At 35.7% G+C, this 22,074-nt stretch overlaps 2 protein-coding genes across 2 annotated transcripts; both read left to right on the plus strand.

The window, feature by feature from the left end:
* The first annotated feature begins 595 nt into the window (after positions 1-595).
* Positions 596-9,387, plus strand: LOC132562023 (lim and transglutaminase domain protein ltd-1-like). Its single transcript, XM_060226746.1, has 10 exons — positions 596-1,024; positions 1,800-1,898; positions 2,239-2,355; positions 2,515-2,735; positions 4,298-4,461; positions 4,941-5,818; positions 6,164-6,332; positions 6,613-6,893; positions 7,142-7,330; positions 9,334-9,387. The coding sequence occupies exons 1-10, from the start codon at positions 596-598 to the stop codon at positions 9,385-9,387; spliced, it is 2,601 nt and encodes an 866-aa protein (XP_060082729.1).
* A 2,814-nt stretch (positions 9,388-12,201) lies between these two features.
* On the plus strand, positions 12,202-21,652 carry LOC132562024 (hillarin-like). The gene is made up of 10 exons (XM_060226747.1): positions 12,202-12,339; positions 14,378-14,494; positions 14,598-14,824; positions 15,472-15,659; positions 16,037-16,932; positions 17,091-17,298; positions 17,617-17,888; positions 18,525-18,551; positions 20,551-20,736; positions 21,611-21,652. The coding sequence occupies exons 1-10, from the start codon at positions 12,202-12,204 to the stop codon at positions 21,650-21,652; spliced, it is 2,301 nt and encodes a 766-aa protein (XP_060082730.1).
* Positions 21,653-22,074: the final 422 nt, after the last annotated feature.

A 22,074-nucleotide genomic window follows, 5' to 3' on the forward strand; every position in this document is an offset into this window, starting at 1 on the left:
CAATTAGCTAAATTAAACGAAAATTTTAAATAAATTGACATTATATGTACGTTAACTGATGGTAGGTGGAAGCTTATCAAGTGAAATGTATGCTTGGATTTAAATGGATGTTTTAATGTATTAAAAACAACCTCACTTTACGAAAATTATATTTAAGTTGTCGTGAGTTTTTTCACACATAATGTTACGAATTCAATATAAATAGTCCGGCCTTAATTACAGGTGACAGTAAAATTCAATAGATGTAGGAAGACTCAATTAAAAGTCGTAAATGGAAACAAATCTGTCCACCAACAAAAGATGTAATTACTCTCCAACCAGTTATAATGTTATAAACCAGATCATAGTGTCAGGATTTTAGAACCGCTTTATACAATGCTACACCTATGTAGATCAGTCCAAACATCTCTCGCCCGTTAGCATCGGTGGTACTAGTTCAAGCACTACTGTCGTAAGTGTTTCCGATCATTCTGCTAAAGCTTCTCATTCAGAGAGACAACATCTGTCGGTCACCAGTAGAAGGGCACCAGTAAATTCATCACCAAGAGAACATCCTGCTTATCAGGATTACAGTCGAGTAAGTAATGATAGAAATATGGGCGTGTCTACAAGTAACGTGACCACTGAACAATCAAATGGTCAGGAGCAATATAATACATCTAATGGTTTAACTCTGACGTCACATGCGCAATTTACGTCATACAGACACGACCAGCCACTTCCAGACTATAACAGTGCTCCTAACGAGCGAGAAAATTCACTTCCTACCTATGGAGAACTTTATCCCGAGGAAGAATACATCGATGAGGGAACAGAAAGGGATTCCGCTACTGCCGACAACCTGCCGGATGAGAACGGATATAACGGGCTGGATAACGTGGCACATTCTACATGCTTTAGTCAGAGACAATCTTCTCGTATACACGTAGAGAGAGACGAGGGTGAGGGATGTATAGAGACGATCCCAGTACAATCACAGGTTGATGATTCAAACAACGTCAATCAACGGGGAGCATTAGAGGAGGTAAGCACGTAAGGAGGTAAGGTCGATATCGCGTTCCTAGAAATGTATTAGAACTTGACTAAATTGTGTTTAATAACAACATTTTATCAAATCTATTTCGTACCAGATAGTTTATCACTACGAATCATAAAAGATTCAAGATTTACAAAATTTCCCTCACATAATATCCTTCTGCAATGTATTTGGAACTTCCAACAGACAACTGACATACCTATCGGACCAAACTGTCTCACCCTTAACTGACTTGTTTTTGTGTCCATTTATCGAAGAGCTTACCAAAACAAGAAACAGAAACATTGTCAAGTCATTCCATGTCTCTTTCAGATATATTGATGATGTCTTCAAATAACAGGAAATTTAATGAAATCAAGGACACGAATTATTTGTCTACACCAGACTCTTATCTCTACTTTTCCTGCACTGAAACCAGCGGAGATAGCTTTCCAATTATAAGCTGTGTGACGAGTGTGATGCTTTCTGTACTGTAAATTTTCAGTTTCTAGATATCATCCTTCCTGCTTCCCAAACTATAGTGCGTTGATGTTCGTAAGCTTAGTAGCCAGGTGGTTCTGTTGTTGTTTACTTTGTATTACCAATAAGGAATCACTTACTTTGATTGACCCAGCTTTCCGTGATGGGTGTCGTCATGCCATGGTGTCATCTATTTCGACCATTTTGTTGACATTTCAGTATTTACTTTGTTGTTAATACAATCACTCACTCAATCAATATATGACAATAAGGAACAATGACACCTATTCTGTGTGTATCATAGGTTCCGTCCAATACCGAGGGCGAGATTGGAAAACGTTACAAGTGTGTTGCCAAACGAATGTCGAAAACGAAAAAACACAGGAAGGTGTTTGATAGTGAGGTGTGTATTACTTATAAATTAACATATAGTAAGATATATGATTATACAGATAGCAAAGCAATGATAGTTAGTTGATAAAGTGTCACACAAAGATCTTAAAACGATAGACCTCATGTTTGTAGTACGGTAAGTCTGAACGAACTTGATACCAATTTGTTTTCTTTGTTTAGAATAAAATCTCACTGATCTTACTGGTGATGAAACTTGAAACAAAAAGTATTAATCATTTTTTATGGGAGAACACGATAACATAATATGAAATCAAGATGCGATGTTATACAATCCATATTCCATGACATTGTCGATATTTTAGTGACAACTTTTTCATTCCTCGACACAGATTGATAACCTGCGGATTATCCCACAAGATTACCCGCCACCACGTCCCTCTAACACCCGTAAGGCAGATATAGCTACATCAGACCTGTATACCGACCCCGATTGCAAGGCTGAACTTGTATGTATCCACTTTTGTAGGCGGCATAGGGGAGAGAAAATCTCAGAAATTAGATAAACACATATCTGCTATCATAAAACTACAATTCAAACAAACCTGGACAAAACGTGAATCAGTCAAACAATAAAATACAAGACTGCTTTTTGTTATGTTGTGTAGGTAACACCAGAATCGGTGGAGACAGTAGAAATCCTATTAGATGAGCTAACTGGAGAGTTCCAAAAGGAGGTACAAAGAGTACGAGCAATCCTGATGTGGATCTGGTACCACAGGAGTTATGACCTGACCTTCAGACCAGACAAGTGCTCCCCAATGGGGTATCTGAAGCGACTACACTCTGGCAGTATTTCTTACTCCGAATTGTTTACATTCTTATGCAGGTAAGTGATCAGATTGGTATAATTAGCATACCTATACCATAGCGAGTAATGATTAGAGTCAAACTCTATTTCGGTATCTCAGTCTGAACTTAAAGTGAATAACAATGAAATAAAATGAATAAATAGCGATCAATAAGAACGTTTGTTGTCCAAATAAAACAAAAATTACATAAATTGTGTGTCCTGTAATCGTTATGGACAATACAATGAGAATTATAAAATTCAACCTTTACCCAAAATATATACAATGTACAATCTATACCCAAAATATATACAATGTACGACCTTTACCCAAAATATATACAATGTACAATCTATACCCAAAATATATACAATGTACAACCTTTACCCAAAATATATACAATGTACAATATTTACTCAAAATATATACAATGTACGACATTTACTCAAAATATATACAATGTGCTAACTTTACCCAAAATATATACAATGTACAACCTTTACCCAAAATATATACAATGTACTACCTTTACTCAAAATATATACAATGTTCAACCTTTACCCAAAATATATACAATGTACAACCTTTACCCAAAATATATACAATGTACAACCTTTACCCAAAATATATACAATGTACAATCTATACCCAAAATATATACAATGTACAACCTTTACCCAAAATATATACAATGTACAACCTTTACCCAAAATATATACAATGTACAACCTTTACCCAAAATATATACAATGTACAATCTATACCCAAAATATATACAATGTACAACCTTATACTCAAAATATATACAATGTACAACCTACCCAAAATATATACAATGTACTTTACCCAAAATATATACAATGTACAACCTTTACCCAAAATATATACAATGTACAATATTTACTCAAAATATATACAATGTACAACATACCCAAAATATATACAATTACTCAAAATATATACAATGTGCTAACTTTACCCAAAATATATACAATGTACAACCTTTACCCAAAATATATACAATGTACAAAATATATACAATGTACAACCTTTACCCAAAATATATACAATGTACGACCTTTACCCAAAATATATACAATGTACAATCTATACCCAAAATATATACAATGTACAACCTTTACCCAAAATATATACAATGTACAACCTTTACCCAAAATATATACAATGTACGACCTTTACCCAAAATATATACAATTTACAAAATATATACCTTTACCCAAAATATATACAATGTACTTTAACCAAAATATATACAATCAAAATATATACAAAATATATACAACCTTTACCCAAAATATATACAATGTACAACCTTTACCCAAAATATATACAATGTACAACCTTTACCCAAAATATATACAATGTACAACCTTTACCCAAAATATATACAATGTACAACCTTTACCCAAAATATATACAATGTACAACCTTTACTCAAAATATATACAATGTACAACCTTTTCCCAAAATATAGACAATGTATAACGTACGTATGACAAATGTCTTTTCACAACTCTTTTACTGCAAAGTGAATTATTTCAGTAATGTTTTTGTTATTGCTGTCTATACATTACAACAGAAAGGCCAACATTCCATGTGTACTGGTGGATGGACTAGCTAAGGGTAAACAGTACGAAGTAGGGAAGGAGAGCCTGACTAACCTGACCAACACATGGACAGCGGTTTATGTAACCGGTGGCTGGAGGCTCGTGTTTCCATTATGGACACTTTCAAATGAAGCAGGTAGGATTTTATTTATTTTCTACGTTTATACTAACACATTATTCAAATAAAGTTTGTATTGTGAACCTTTTTAGGGGACAAATGATTTTAATGACTGACGATTGTGCTTTAGATATATTTCACAGGTGTGTCTAATATTTTTATGGAATTGAAAATAAACAACCCCATTAGATATCTATTTTTTTTGTTTGTTTTTTGTTTGTACCGGGCCTCATGATTGGTCAATTTTATCAGATAATTTGTGTTCTCTCCTTTCATTGGCGTAAGTCTGCAATAGCTTCACTAACAAAAAATAACACTTTCATCAATAAGACACTTCTATATTTCACCGGCAAAAATGTAATAAATGGAAATAATGTAACTTCCTTCAGTTGTTAAAAAGACGAAAGATCTGTATGGTGTAGTTTAATTCATTATCTGATTCTAAAAATAATACTAAAAGGTGCTATTCACTTTCTGTCTTCTGGAAAAATATACAGATATAGGAGAGAATTCTACTGAAGTAATGGACACTGATAGCTTCGTGAATGAATTCTTCTTTCTCACGGACCCAGATGAGTTTATCTTCAGGTGTTTTCCTTTTAAAACCGATTGGCAGCTTCTCCAATATCCTTATTCCAAAGAGCAATTCAAAAGACTTCCATATGTCAGCTCACATTATTTCGAAAGTTATATTCAACTACCAGCATCCCAAGACGGTACTGTACAGGCCAGTCGTGGCTATTATAAAATTAACCTCACTCTGAAACAGGGACGGGAAGAAGATGCTAAACTTTCCTCAGTCATGACATTTGACAGAGACGTGTCGAATGAAGATCTCCCCGCAAACATTGATCTCAACAGATATGTTGCCATTATACACAGTAATAAAACTCGGAGAGTGAACGTAAGGTTACCATGTAATGGTGTTTTTAGACTAAAAGTATCCGACTCCAAACGAGGCTGGCTTTGTTCAGTCCGCATTGTTTCCCAGAAGTCAACAGTAATAAGGAATGGCTTTCCAGAACACCCAGTGCTAGACTTTGGACCGTGCATCAGCACTTTGGATGCTGGACTCGTTCCTAACTCTCATATAAGCGGGATTATCAAAACAAACGTGAATCAAGAGTTAATTGTGACCTTTGACATAACAGAAGAAATTTTAGTTAAGACGCAACTGTTCGACAGTAAAAAGGAGGTCAGTCAATATGTCACACATAACATATATGACAACGAACTGATTATACGAGTAAAAGTACCGATGAGTGGGGAGTATGCTTTAGTTATCCACTGTCAACCCAATCATTTAAATAAACCATACACCGTGGCCTGTAATTATCTCCTTACTACAGAGAATGTACAAACTCGGTTCCGGGAGGTGAGTATAATGCTTTTAGAACCTTTGATTTTAACAATGTTATCGGATGTATTGGTATATTTTTGTGTGGTGACCTATTTAAGAGAAAATGGATTTAAAAGAATTCAATCAACGATTAAAACTTCTAAGTTGAATACAGTTTTATAAAAAATCAGACGAGAAAATAATTTGTTTGAACATCTACTAACAGTGACCTCGTGATAAATATTACAATCATAAGTATATATGTATATAAGGTATGTATATCTACCTCTAACAATAACATGATGCAAGATCATATCTTTGTGTAGGTTATCTCCCCTTTATTGTCGATCCTAATGAAAAGAAATGACTTCCTTCCCACAGAACCCTGTCAAGAGGAAAGCGAGAGAAAGGCTTGTGTTTGTCACAAAGAAAACCAATAACCCCGAAGTACTTCAACAAGTATTGAATGCCTTTCAGTTGCTGAACATGACTGATAAAGGGGAGCTTGATCGAGCTACTGAAAAATTAAACTTTCTCAGAATCAAACAAGGTAGTTTTTCAACACCCTGTGTTGTTTTGTATTTATCTTTCCATTTTTAATAAGTGGTCGTAGTCTTTTTGGAGCTTCATCGTTTTAATCATTTTCTTGAATTTCCATTTAAATGTTAGATATTGTTCGACAACGTGTTGAAATTAGTTCATATTATTTATCAATATCTTTGTAAATACTGTGCTTCCTATTGGCCTACGCTATGTTTATTTATCATATTTATCAACATGATGTTTTAACATGCATATATCAGTTGCATGACATGCACGAATGGTTTTAGAGTTAACAGAGGGTATGAAGCGCAAGAATAAACAGATCCTTCTAAATGCCATCGTTAAAGCAAAAGAGTGTAAAAGCCACCAAGAAGAACTGTTACCTAGTGTCACAGAAGCTGAAGCCTGTCTAAGCGGTCTGTCGGCACCTTCGCTCCGACACAGCGTACTTAGCATGGGACGCCAGACTGTGTCTGAAATATCTGGGTACAAGAAACCAAGGCCTCTTGTCCACGACATCATGAAGGCTACCATGATATTATTAGGAGAATCTATCTCAGATGTAGAGGTATGAGGTATAATACACGTAGCTGTATGAATGTTGTCATTGAATTATTGGACGAATTCACTTCACATCAAACTTTTTTGATTTTCGCTTTAATATGCTATCTCCGATAACTTAACGTCGAGAACAAAATTGTGATGCAACATTTGTTTTCCGTTTGGAATGTGTCTCAATCAAGTTTCTACCTTTTTCGACGCCTTCCTGCAATACTTAAGTGCTTTTAAGCAAACTTTCTTTATTTTCTTGTTCAGCATTGGCAGAATATCCAGAAATATATGAAGAGGTCAGGCAAAAACGGATTTTTGAACAAAATCAAAAGGTTTGAGATTAGTGGAGTAACAGTGGAAAGAGCAGAGACTGCATACCAGATGATAATTCAGTATGATCAAGTGTCGGCGATTAGTGGAGGAAGTGCCGGGGTAGGGACATTCTATGTGTGGGTATGTACCGTTTGTTTACATCTACTAATGGGTGTGTAGTTCTGGAGTAGGGACGTGCTATGTGTGGGTATGTATCGTTAATCTGAAAATGGAGAGATAGTTCTGCAGTAGAGACGTTCTATGTGTGGCTATGTAGTATTAGCTGTAATATGTTATTAAGGAGAGTGCCGGGGTAGGGACATTCTTTGCGTAGCTATGTATCGTTAATCTGCTAATAGGGAGGGAGTTCCGGGGTAGAGACATTCTTTGTGTAGTTATAGGAAGAGAGTTCCGGGGTAGAGACATTCTTTGTGTAGTTATAGGAAGAGAGTTCCGGGGTAGAGACGTTCTTTGTGTAGTTATAGGAAGAGAGTTCCGGGGTAGAGACGTTCTTTGTGTAGTTATAGGAAGAGAGTTCCGGGGTAGAGACGTTCTTTGTGTGGTTATGTAGTATTAGTTGTAATGTGTTATTAGGGAGAGAGTGTCGGTATAGAGACATTCTACGTGTGGTTATGTAGTATTAGTTGTAATGTGTTAGGGAGAGAGTGTGGTATAGAGACATTCTACGTGTGGTTATGTAGATTAGTTGTAATGTGTTATTAGGGAGAGAGTGTCGGTATAGAGACATTCTACGTGTGGTTATGTAGTATTAGTTGTAATGTGTTATTAGGGAGAGAGTGTCGGTATTGAGACGTTCTTTGTGTGGTTATGTAGTATTAGTTGTAATGTGTTATTAGGGAGAGAGTGTCGGTATAGAGACATTCTACGTGTGGTTATGTAGTATTAGTTGTAATGTGTTATTAGGGAGAGAGTGTCGGTATAGAGACATTCTACGTGTGGTTATGTAGTATTAGTTGTAATGTGTTATTAGGGAGAGAGTGTCGGTATAGAGACATTCTACGTGTGGTTATGTAGTATTAGTTGTAATGTGTTATTAGGGAGAGAGTGTCGGTATAGAGACATTCTACGTGTGGTTATGTAGTATTAGTTGTAATGTGTTATTAGGGAGAGAGTGTCGGTATAGAGACATTCTACGTGTGGTTATGTAGTATTAGTTGTAATGTGTTATTAGGGAGAGAGTGTCGGTATAGAGACATTCTACGTGTGGTTATGTAGTATTAGTTGTAATGTGTTATTAGGGAGAGAGTGTCGGTATAGAGACATTCTACGTGTGGTTATGTAGTATTAGTTGTAATGTGTTATTAGGGAGAGAGTGTCGGTATAGAGACATTCTACGTGTGGTTATGTAGTATTAGTTGTAATGTGTTATTAGGGAGAGAGTGTCGGTATAGAGACATTCTACGTGTGGTTATGTAGTATTAGTTGTAATGTGTTATTAGGGAGAGAGTGTCGGTATAGAGACATTCTACGTGTGGTTATGTAGTATTAGTTGTAATGTGTTAGGGAGAGAGTGTCGGTATAGAGACATTCTACGTGTGGTTATGTAGTATTAGTTGTAATGTGTTATTAGGGAGAGAGTGTCGGTATAGAGACATTCTACGTGTGGTTATGTAGTATTAGTTGTAATGTGTTATTAGGGAGAGAGTGTCGGTATAGAGACATTCTACGTGTGATTTTGTATTACTTCTTACAGCCTGTTGAAGAACGAATTGTGGAGTAACATAACATTAATTACTATATCTGTATCATGGATGTTTTGTTATTAGTTAGGATGTAAATGGTTACATAAATATGATATATATTCACGCATGTAAATGTATGCGGAACCTTACACACTTTACAAATTTAGGTAAATAGACTATAAACCACTTAATTACATTTAAGTGACTTAAAAGTACAGTTACAATGAACTTTGATAACAGATAACATAATTATATCTCATTGACAAATTATACACGTTTCACATTCTGATATAGGTTATACATTTCTCAGTATCCTCATTATCTTTTTATAAAAGAGTGTGATGTCCATTGTATAAATATCTTGCACAATGTTCATCGTATAAAAGGATATACGAAATTTAACCAGCATAGACAATGGAAGTTGATGCCTTTCTGTTGTAGGTAACAGATGTGACGGAACGTGTTCTCGGAATAGGCAGCTCTAAATGCCTTTAGACTGACTCCACACTGAGTGTACTGTTAAAACATAATAATTTACACGTAGCTTTACTAAACATCATTCACTCAGTTACATTTACGGTTCATCAATATCTAATATCTCATCATAATAAAGTAATGTTGTGGTAAGATTAACTGTTCATTTTCAGTGACTATGACGTCATTGGTTTTGTGTTAGTGACTTTTCAATAAAAAATAGTATTTAGAGTCTGTGATACCTTGTTCATAACTTAGTATAAGTGTATTTTTTTCTCGATAAGTATATTTGTGTATAAATGGCGTCTGTCCGTATGTACAGTATGTGTGTTGTTTATTCTGCTGCTAGGATTACTTTATCGTAAATTTATTATTATCATTGTATTGAACTCAGCATTTGTATCAGAAATTATACAGTTTCGCCCATTTTCAACAGCTAAATAATCATTTAATATTAATTAAAATATGTACGAGCCATGAGGTCATAATGGATGTAATAGGTCTGTAATGAAATCATTCTACGATACGGACAACGATTGACTTGTAATACCAAATGACTCTTTCGAAGACATGTCTTTAATGGTTATATAGTACCAGGGGACAGTAAGCTGTTTGGTAGACATATTTTAAACAGAATTGTGGCCCTGTAACTTTTATACGGGACAATGATACTTATGGTGATGATAACAGTATACAATACTTCTAAATCATTTCACGTATTTCTTTAAAGCAATTCCAGAGTTGGTCAAACAAACATCAATTATCTTTAGAACACCTTGTTCTACATGTGTGTCTTTTCATTTGGATACAGTATGGATAAATACATATACAATCGTAACACATGGAAGACTAACCTGTCTTACAGCCAGGCAGTGGCTTATAAGTGGCTTAACAAAGGTCTACCAACGCTGTTTATTATGTAGCGATTCTTTGGTTGTTGATTAGCCAGTAAATCCTATACTAGCCTTAAATCAGGACTTGTCATTGTACTTAGTACAACAACAGCTAAACTGATTTTCTGATCAATGAACAGGAAATATTTACTTTTCTCGTTTAAAAGTAGAGGACATTTAAAACGGTAATTGCTGTTGTTATTGCCGTGGAGGTTTACGCAGTTTACAATTATTTGAAATACACACCGTAAACAAACGTGGACTTATTGTGATTACTTACTTCGTTAGGAACAAATGTATAATTACATTTATCATATCCCCTGTTCAGCAGACAGATTACAATACTCTGCTATGTGTAACTAACAAACTTATCAAGTTGACGAATCGATTCTTGGACAACACAGTGTAAATGGCCATGCAGATTTCGGAGAGCGACATTTAATACTGAAAACATGCTGACAAAATACATTTGTAAGAATGTAAAACATCGATGAGGGACATCTCCTATATAGCACGTGACATCAAAGGTAAGCATTTAGAAGAATTATTAACTATTTACTAGGTAAGTATAAATTGTATCAGTCTGTGTTTAGATAGAAATGACACTTTGTTTTATGAGAAAGTCCCCCACTGATTTGTTTATCTAAAGCCTGTAAATTCCAGATGGTAATCACTTCAAACGGCAATATATGATTAATCAAAATAAGCCTATAAATAGTCTATCATTTGCAGGTACAAAAAAGCTTGCATACCAATATGTGTATTTGAATTTCATTGATGCTTTTGAACAAAGATAAGGTATTTACGTCGTTTGAAACAATATACTTTGCCATATAAAGTTAAATGTGTTTTTATATCAATAAGTATACCTGCTGGTTGTCTGCCTTAATCTCATTTAAAAATGCGACATTTCTGACTAGGATTGACAAAGATTTACAAGGCGGTTGTCGTTGTTAAAGCATTATGTGCATACCCTTCTGGAACACCTGATTTTATTTTCCGTGTCATCTTTTTTTGAATTTCCATTCGACTGTTTCTTTTGTTAATATTTTGCCCTTTTCATCAATTTAAGTATATGTTAATGTTTTGTTTGAATATAGAGAAAAGTTATCCTCCCGGAACATCTTATCTTGTTCTTAGGGTATATCGTTATGGATATCTGTCTAAATGTTCCCTTCATTCACATGTTACTAAAGTTCAGTTAAAGCTAAGATTTGAGTTATGCTTTCAGTGACAATCATACTATCGTTAATATCTTCAGTTTTAAACTATGTCACATTCATATATACATATCCATATATCAAAGCGATTTTTAAAAACAGTTTTCGTGCGACGGGAATAATAAAGCAATGTTGTTGACCTATGTTCGCAGTTCGTATCTTTGGTGTTAAATGAATATTTAACAGAGCAGATATACAACCAAATAAATCGATGTATTCAAATCAAAGAGTCCAATCAAAACGTTATATTGAGTTTATGTATCAGGTCATTCAGATACATAAATTCAATACTTTTTCGCATTAAATATTACAAACCAACAAATGACTTAATTGATGTTAATAGGTTTATATATAAACCATTTGTAATACAAGGCTTTAGACATTAATAGTTAGACATAATATTTTGACACGACGAAGACATCAAAATGTATGTGTTAAAGTTATGAATATTAAACCTGTTATATGATCTATATGGTCCATTAGTGTGTAACAATAGTGTAATTGTGGTATGTAGATTTAAGTATTCAACAAGTAGTCACACGCTAATATATTTTATCAATAGATATTGAATTCCAGGGATTCAATCCTCCAATTTGTTTTGTACCGATTTTTATTGCAATGATAGTGTGTATTAGGATGCAGCTATACGTATGAATACTTATTACATACATGGTCATTATTATTTTCAAATAACTGTTTTGTATTGTCAGATCAACGCCATCATGGGATCGGCTTCGTCCAGTGAGGAGTCCGCAGCTCCGGCGAAAGAGGATGTTGTCAACGGTAAAGGTCCTCCGAAGGCAAAAGAAGACGACGGGAGGTTGGACGTGGAGGCGTTCAGTAACTACAAGGACGAACATGTTTGTATTTAAATACATTGGAATACTGTGTGAGAGACATACAAGTAAGCCGATAGATATCGAAGCTTTGAAAAAGAAAGAATTTGAATGATAAACATCATCTAATCAATTATTTGTAATAAAAAAGTCTTCATCAGTTTCAGATGTGCTATATGAAAAAAAGAATAAAACTTTAAATATGCAGTTTAGGTAGATCGTATACATCGACTCGGTCTGCATCCGATAACGAGCTAGAAAATAAATAACGTATTTACGTCACATTGCTACACGACAGAACCCGATTCCGTATATACATCACCAGTTATGTTAAAAGTCGAGAGTCCGACTCCGTCTACATATGATTCTTGTAAAGAAGAGAGTCAGACTATTCTACACCCGTTACCGGTACTGTAGAGAGTCAGACTACCATATACCCGTTACCGGTACTGTAGAGAGTCAGACTACCCTATACCCGTTACCGGTACTGTAGAGAGTCAGACTACCCTATACCCGTTACCGGTACTGTAGAGAGTCAGACTACCATATACCCGTTACCGGTACTGTAGAGAGTCAGACTACCCTATACCCGTTACCGGTACAGTAAAGAGTCAGACGACCCTATACCCGTTACCGGTACTGTAGAGAGTCAGACTACCCTTTACCCGTTACCGGTACTGTAGAGAGTCAGACTACCCTATACCCGTTACCGGTACTGTAGAGAGTCAGACTACCCTATACCCGTTACCGGTACTGTAGAGAGTCAGACTACCCTATACCCGTTACCGGTACTGTAGAGAGTCAGACTACCCTTTACCCGTTACCGGTACTGTAGAGAGTCAGACTACCCTATACCCGTTACCGGTACTGTAGAGAGTCAGACTACCCTTTACCCGTTACCGGTACTGTAGACTACCCTATACCCGTTAGTACAGTAGAGAGTTAAAATACCCTATACCCGTTACCGGTACTGTAGAGAGTCAGACTACCCTATATCCGTTACCGGTACAGTAGAGAGTCAGACTACCCTATATCCGTTACCGGTACTGTAGAGAGTTAGACTACCCTATATCCGTTACCGGTACTGTAGAGAGTCAGACTACCCTATACCCGTCACCGGTACTGTAGAGAGTCAGACTACCCTATACCCGTCACCGGTACTGTAGAGAGTCAGACTACCCTATACCCGTTACCGGTACAGTAGAGAGTCAGACGACCCTATACCCGTTACCGGTACTGTAGAGAGTCAGACTACCCTTTACCCGTTACCGGTACTGTAGAGAGTCAGACTACCCTATACCCGTTACCGGTACTGTAGAGAGTCAGACTACCCTTTACCCGTTACCGGTACTGTAGAGAGTCAGACTACCCTATACCCGTTACCGGTACAGTAGAGAGTTAAAATACCCTATACCCGTTACCGGTACTGTAGAGAGTCAGACTACCCTATATCCGTTACCGGTATAGTAGAGAGTCAGACTACCCTATATCCGTTACCGGTACTGTAGAGAGTCAGACTACCCTATATCCGTTACCGGTACTGTAGAGAGTCAGACTACCCTATACCCGTTACCGGTACTGTAGAGAGTCAGACTACCCTATACCCGTTACCGGTACTGTAGAGAGTCAGACTACCCTATACCCGTCACCGGTACTGTAGAGAGTCAGACTACCCTTTACCCGTTACCGGTACAGTAGAGAGTCTTGCTTTGACTATTCCTGATACGTGTACAGTAAAGACCTCCTTTTCATCTGGTAGGAATATAGCAGCGTGTGACTAATTATGTAGTACTCTTTAGGTGATTCTCGTACATTAGACAGAAATTATCAAATGTGGTAAAATTGATGACGCTTTCCAGTTGTGACATGGTTCCTTGACTCGATCGGTTGTGGAACGTTAAATGTTCTGTATAACTGTAGGTCTGCGAAGAGCAACTGGTTCCTTTTTAGGGAATAATGAGCTCCATTTTGTTCTGATATAATTTATTACAAACACTGATGATAAATTGTTAACGTATATCAAATAATAAAAAGTTATTTTTAAAAAAGTCATATTTTGCAGCCTATCATACCAAACGCTACAGAAAACGGCTACCCGAAAATAGCTCCTCCTCCAAACAAGAAATTGGATATCTTTACAGAAGATGACATGCAGGAACCTGATGCGCATGCGCACTCGGTATATTTCATTAAATTACTTTTATCTTTATTTTATCTTAATCCTTTCCTGAATAACATTTAGATTAGTAATGATAAATTTTAATTACGACTATCTTTTATAGATAAAACCTGAACCAAATCCAATGCTAGAGGAGCTGGTGGACCAGTTGACTAGTCCTTTTACATCCGATATTATAAAAGTTCGAGCAATATTTGTTTGGATCGGACTGCAACCGTTCAGCATGATGAAGTACCCTCTGAAGTTAAACCCAAAATCTACGATGGGCTATTTAAAGCGTTTGGCGCTCGGGCACCTGTCCTACGCCGAGTTGTTTACTGTTATGTGCAGGTAAGACTTTTAGGAATTTGCTGTCGACAGCTAAGACCTTATATGGCATTATTCAACAAGAAAACAATACGATTGGATAAGGACTGATGTCAATAAGCACAATAAAATACAGGTAAATACATGTGACAGGTGTTAAAGTATAGAAAATGGTTTAGTTACTTCTGTATGTAATTGCATTATATAGATTCACCTTAGATAAAGGCGGCAACGGACATCATGTCTAAAAAAACCCAAATATATCAATACTGTTATAATTCACACTCAAATTCAATAAAACTAGGGCAAACTATGAGCAAAGGAAAAACTGACACGGAAATTCCCAACAAAGTACAAAGATAATATGACCAGATGTTTCAGACGAGTAAGCGTCTTCTGTTCATCGACGACATCCATCATGTAAATCTTGGTCAATCCATGTACGTAATGTCATGTCCTCAAATAAGAACAAGGTACACAACAACGGAACCAACAAGGTAAATAGCAACGGAACAAACATATTCAGTATCATCGCCCTTGATTCAATAGTGTTTTGTATGTAAACAAATCCATTCGAATGCATTTCATCATTAAACAACACAATACCTTACAGGACGGATTTAAATTCTTTAATTTTTGTACAAACTATATTCAAATTCCGAATTCGATAGGATAGCTAAAATCCCGTGTGTGATGGTGTCAGGCGTTGCGAAGTCGAACGTATATGAGATTGGTGACGAAGATGTGGATGACCTCCGGAACATGTGGAATGCTGTATACGTCAAGGATGGTTGGAGGATAGTGTTTCCGTTGTGGGGCCTGAAGGCTATCGCTGGGAGAAGTACAGGTTCGACTCCTGGTAAGTGAAGTAGTCCTTTGTTACAATTGTTAGGAGCTGTTTTCGTATGTTACCTTCCCACCTATCGGACAATGTAGTTGTTAAGCTTCTTTGACTCTATACTGACCGACTGATCACATTTTCTTTAATATACCGATGAGGATAATATAAGGGTTTGTGTCTTTTATCGTGAATGGTTTCTCCAGAAGTTTCACAAGTGAGCTACTGCTTATGGAACAAGTGGTAAAATCAGGATGACTTTATATGTAAGATATTCAACATGTCATGTATTCTTATCCGTATGTGTCTTCAGAAGTTCCTTAGGTACGCTATTGTTCCTTGCTTGGCGTGATTTCATTGTTAAAACTTGTTCATCTTCAAAATATTCCATTTTGCAGGGAAAGATATTGCTCTGAAAGGTGACGCTTTAAAGGAAATGATACTCAACGCCATCAATGAATACTACTTTCTCACTGACCCGTCAGAGTTCATCTTTAGGTGCATGCCGGATGAGACAAATTGGCAGCTGATCAAATCTCCTTTCACCAAAACAAAATTTGTGTCGGTACCTTTGTTACGACCAAAATTCTTCGAGTATGATTTAAGATTGCCAGCTGGATCACAAGAAGGCATTATTCTTTGCGAGGAAGGGCTATGTGAGGTCAAGATAACATATTCTAAAAAGTATGTACAGCTACTTCCGGTGCTTTTGTTCTATGATCGAGAGAATAGCGGAGAGCATAGTAAAGTCGACAGACACACAGCGGTGTTCGTCGAAGGAGATGCTGTAAGATTTGTAATGAGGTTGCCAACAGGGGGGATTTACAAACTTCAGATCCTAGATATATATAGCGCATGGGTTTGTTCTTTCAAAGTGATCTGTGTTGAGCCCAGTAATATGGGCCCATTCCCCGTTGAGGCAGAACTAGGATTTGGACCATACGGGGATCTAAAACAAACTGTCGGATTAGAAGCCAAATCACACATGAAGGGTATGGAGGTTATTCAAACGAACCAGGAGGTCGATTTTGTTTTTGCGCGCTCCAGGCCTTTGGATTTCATGGTAGAATTAGTTCACAATGACATTTGGGAAGAAGATCTCGTCGACTGTGTCTCATTTAAGTCAGATATGGGGCAACTGGTGGTTAAGGTCAAAATAGACATCAAGGGTGAGTTTGTATTGATGATACATGCAAAAGACGTGGGATCTAAGGACGACTTTGACAACGTGTTAAACTACCTTCTCATAGTGAAGGAACCAAAAATTAAAAAGCCAGGGGAGGAGGAGGAAAAGGTAAATATGGATAAGTCTATATAGCTGTGCTTTATCTCAGTTGATTCATGTAATTTATAACATCTTTGTATTAAACATCGTCATCATAAGCATGCTCTTGAAACACAGGAATACAAAAACATAAATAACATGTTTCGTACCATTGTGTTTACAATTAGGAAACAGTGTTCAGCAAAATGGACAAAAAGGTGTTAAAGAGTCTTGGTCTGGAAAAAGTTGTAAATAAGGGTAAAGGAAAGGACAGCGCATCTGAAAACGAAGAGGATGACCGAAAGAGGAAGGAAAACATAAAGAAGATGAAAGACATGGCAAAACCACTCACCAAAGAAGAAAAAAGAGCGAAAGAATTAGCTAGTTTGAAAGCAGGTAAATATGCACTTAATTAACTATAAGGTATCTACCACTTACTCATCGTTACAAATGTTACCTAAATTTAATCATGTGTTTATATTGTTAGATTGCAACTGTATAAGTGTGTTAGCTAATATGTGTTCGTGTTATCCTACCCAATTAACATAAATTAATTAGCCAGTGATATATCTCTAAGCGTTCCAATAGCCAATCATTTCAATAAACGTTTTCAAACAATACCGCGTTATGTCTGGTTTGTATAAACTACTGTGTGGTATTAAAAGCAGTGATGCTAAGTGTATTTGTAAGGACTTAAACATTACGTTTTAACAGCCTTAACAGCCGCAGTAGACAGCAGAAATATTGATCAATTAGAGAGAGCCATTGAGGATAGCAAGACGTACCCGGAACTTCAGGATCAGGTGAGAGAGGCAGAAGCCAAGTACAGTGCACTTCAGAGAATGCGAAAACACTCATCACAAGTGATGGAAATGGCCCAGTCGACGATCTCCGAGATACATCGGTACAAGGAACCGACAGTCGCTATTCATGAAGTCATGAAAGCCACGTTCCTACTGTTAGGAGAAAGTGAGAAAAGCACAGGAGTAAGTATTCAACATCAAACATCAATTAAATCGATATTTTATTAAGTTATTATTAAAAGTTACGTTTGTGTTTTTTGTACAAATCTTTGCGATTTCAAGTTCCCGAGGTTTAAATAAAAATTAACGTTTGAATTGATTTAATTGGCGGCACGGATCAAAATATAAACATATTTATGTTAACGTTATTTCGGAACCAAGCAATAGTATTAGTTATGCTTTTTTTTTTCAATTTCAAGATGTTAGCTCATAGGCCCATTTAGATTTTGACATTTCTTTTAACCAATTTTGATTTTCCTAAGTTGCTGCCTCGTTCTCGAACCTATAGCGTCCCTGATAAGTCCTAAAAAGACGAAACGGTTGTATAATGCTGTTATATTCAGTATTTAACTTTATCATATCTCGCTCTTAATTTTCATCGAAATGTGTTTTTTCGTTTGAGTAATCTTTTGTACTATTCTTCGCTAACATCTCATGAAAATGAAAACTGTAACACACTCACAGTTGTTTCTGTTATTTTTGTATGTAAGTGCGTGGTCAAACAACTAGATTTAAACACATTATTTGTATTGATTAATATCAATTAACACTTCTCTTGATGTATCAAATTGAAGTCATTTATCGTTACACTAAATAAAGGGGATCAAACCATCCAAGTCTCTAAAGGTAAAATTACGTATAGTTTATTTCCCTTTATCATTTTGCATATAACGTATATTGCTTATTATTTTGTTTATCTTAACTTCGTTATATTTATTACTATGTTTGCACGTAGTACATTTATTACATTTTTTGCCAGTGGAATATAGAGAAATATCGCATTGATGAAAAAGTTATCTCTCAATAGTAAAAAAAACTCATTTTTGTTATTATTCACTAGTGATAAATAACGCTTCTGCAGATTTACACCAATGAAAAGAGAGAACACAAATCATCTTATAAAATTGACGAATCATAAAGCCCGGTACAAAAAAATCACAAAACCAGAGGCCTGAAAGCATTGTTTACTTGGAAGGTGACGTTCAGTTACATGAAAAACATTTATTTACAGCACACAATGTAACACAAATTATCAGACATCGAACCCTATCCCCAACCAAACGTCTCGAATGTGGAGCTAACACGTTAAACATTTCAAGAGGTAACGTTTTCTATGTGAATATAGAAATAAAATGACATTGAAATTCACTTATGTATATATATTTTCAATGATTCATAAAAGGACTATATTTTGGCATGTACTGCGAGGTAATGAAGACGAGCAGTATCCGCGAAAAGCCTAGTCAGCTTACCTCTTTTTATATCTCTTCTAAATATGCCAGTGATTGGTCTTTTTTGCTTGTAAAAATGTAATAAATTAGAATATTCAATAGTGTCTTCAGTAATAACAAACATATTTCACTTGTGTGTCTAATATTTTTGCATCTTTCACTCGTGCTGCAAACTCGTGAAAGATACTAAGATACCATACACACTTGTGAAATATATTTGTTATTACTGAAGTCACTATTAAATATCTCTATATATTAAACTCCCATACCGCTAAAGCGTTATAACATTTCTTACAAACAAACGATATTTTTTGTTTGATCTGTAATCTCTTACTGTATGTGATCTAAAACAACAGTCTGCAGAGTTTTCCTTACATCACTATCCTGCTTCATTAAGACATTAAAGCTTCTATTTATTGGTATGGTTGACGGTTTTGTCCGATTTTCATAATCTATAATATCTATATATATATTCCTTTAAGATAGATATTTTTAACTGAGGCATACGTTTGGTATGAGCGAGTGTCTACTGTTTTAATACAAAATTATTTTGTTTTCGTGTGGTACGGCTTAAAGGTTTTAAGAAGGTCAAGGGTATTTCGTTAATATCTACGTTTACTAACTTACATACACACGTATTCATTTATATCCATGTATAATACAGCTATAGATTAATCTCATGTATTCGAATTCACTAACAAATTGTTTTACACATATCATCTTCTTGATATGTCTATACATGAAACTCTTGGGAGTTCTTCAGAATCCAAATACTATTAATTTCACTTCTTGAGTAAACACTATCACAGTAACATTGTAACCAAGATTTGCTAGTACTTAGAACGATGGTTAGTGGTATTGACAAAGGCTTGGTTGAACAGCTAGACGAGTCATCAATAAAGCATTGTGTATAAAGATTCTTGTGAAGTTTAGGGATCCAATATATACAGGGGATGTCCATATCCTTGTCATTATTAAGCAATCTAAATTATCGTAACATCGAAGCATGCTTTGCTAGTATTTCGGTTTTTTTTTAATTGCATAATGTATAATTTGGGATTCTTTCGTTATCAAGCAAGTCGAGTTCTTTTTTATACAAGAAATGTAATAATGTTTGCAGACAAGTTATTGGACGCCTTATCTGTAGACATTAACATATCTGTCATGTGAAAATTACAATGTGAATTGAACATCAGGATCGAAATGACTGAAGTGTTTGATATTATCTTATCACTAATTGGTAGGTATATGAGTAATAAGCTATCCATAAAAGAAAAAAGAGAGTAAAATAAGTTCGGATCAATCTCATTATTTCACACCCTTTGCTCAATGGTATATATATAAACATAAAATCTGTTATGAACAATATTAACTTTCTTCTTACGTTGTGACAGGATTGGATACACATCCAGAACCTGTTGAGAAAGACAGGTACCGGCAGTGTTATCGGTCGGGTGAAGAAGTTTGACGCTCTGTCTGTTCCACTGAGGACGGCGAAAAGAGTTCTTGCGATACTAGAACCGTATGACAGATATGAAGTCACAGACGCAAGTGCTGGAGCAGGGACGTTTTATATCTGGGTTAGTATTGAAACAAGATTTGATATATCACTAGTTATAATAGGTGAGGTGAAACGTTCTGGGAAAACGATATAAACTTCGAAACTCTGAAGTAGTTGAGAGCAAAGAAAAGCATTCGAGCAATCTTGATTTACCCTCGTCGCCCCCTAGATTTAAAGAAATAGATATTTAAAACGACTGACGAGTCTTAGATGGAGAAACAGATACATGATGCGGTTTAAGTTATCGTTTGACTCCACTTGATGTTATTCACTTGGGCGTCTTTTAATAAATCTTCGTATCGCAAGGTGCCATTCACTTGTGTGAATTTTGTACAAGCTTAGTCATAGCAAGAAAAAGAAGCTCCATCTATATCGAGCAACGAAGAGAATGCAACAAGTGTGGTCGAACTGCGCAGTAATAACGCACTCGCATTCCACCTAGTCGTCCGGGGTTTGATTCCCGGAACGGACTTGAATAGGTATTGGAGACCACGTTTATCCCTGTACTCTGATTTCCTCTCACATAAAGATCCTCCTTGCGCTCCCATCCTGTAGAATGATTAATATTTCTTTATAACTAGTTTCGAAATTGTGATATAGATAAAGTTTATTTTTATATGTTATAAACGTTCTTAAAGTGATATGATTTTTTTTTCAAAAATAGTTACCATCTTAAGCTATCAATATATAAATCATCGTCAATATTAAGCATATTTACCAGTTCCCAGTATCTATATTGAATTGATTGAAGGTACGTATAATGAACAACTTTCCTTCCGGATCTTGCAGTATATAAGTATAATGCTATAAGATAATTGATACTACTATACCACCGTAACCTAAATCAATAATTGAACCTGTGATATATAACCTATCACTTATTCTTTTTTCAGGCAACCAACATTGCCAACGATGTGGTTTCCATGAGTAACTGATCAAGCCATTCTGTACAGAGGATTTATCTTCAACTTTTATTGTCAAGGGTTATGGATGTCTTCATCTTAGTTAAGAAGCTTTTGGGGCTTTTAAATTAAGATGCTATAAGTTTACAACTCGTACACTTTTATCACGTATATAAAGATATGTTCAATATCCATTTGTTTATACATACAGAATATTTATGAAGAATGACATTTTTAACATTATGAGCATCAATTGCATTGATTCAAAAAGTTATATACATTTTTCTCTATTTATGTAGTATAAATATACATTTTTGCCCAAGAATCACATTATCGAACTTTGTCGCCCAAAAAAGACTGAACTCACCAAGTCATCCATCGATTTATTGTCTATATACATTCACAACAGATGAAATGCACACATATTTACCTCGGTGATATCTTCTTTCTTATAA

This window comes from Ylistrum balloti, unplaced genomic scaffold (assembly GCF_031769215.1).
Source record: "Ylistrum balloti isolate Yb309-2 unplaced genomic scaffold, AGI_CSIRO_Ybal_v1 Utg371328, whole genome shotgun sequence".
Lineage (NCBI taxonomy): Eukaryota > Metazoa > Mollusca > Bivalvia > Pectinida > Pectinidae > Ylistrum > Ylistrum balloti.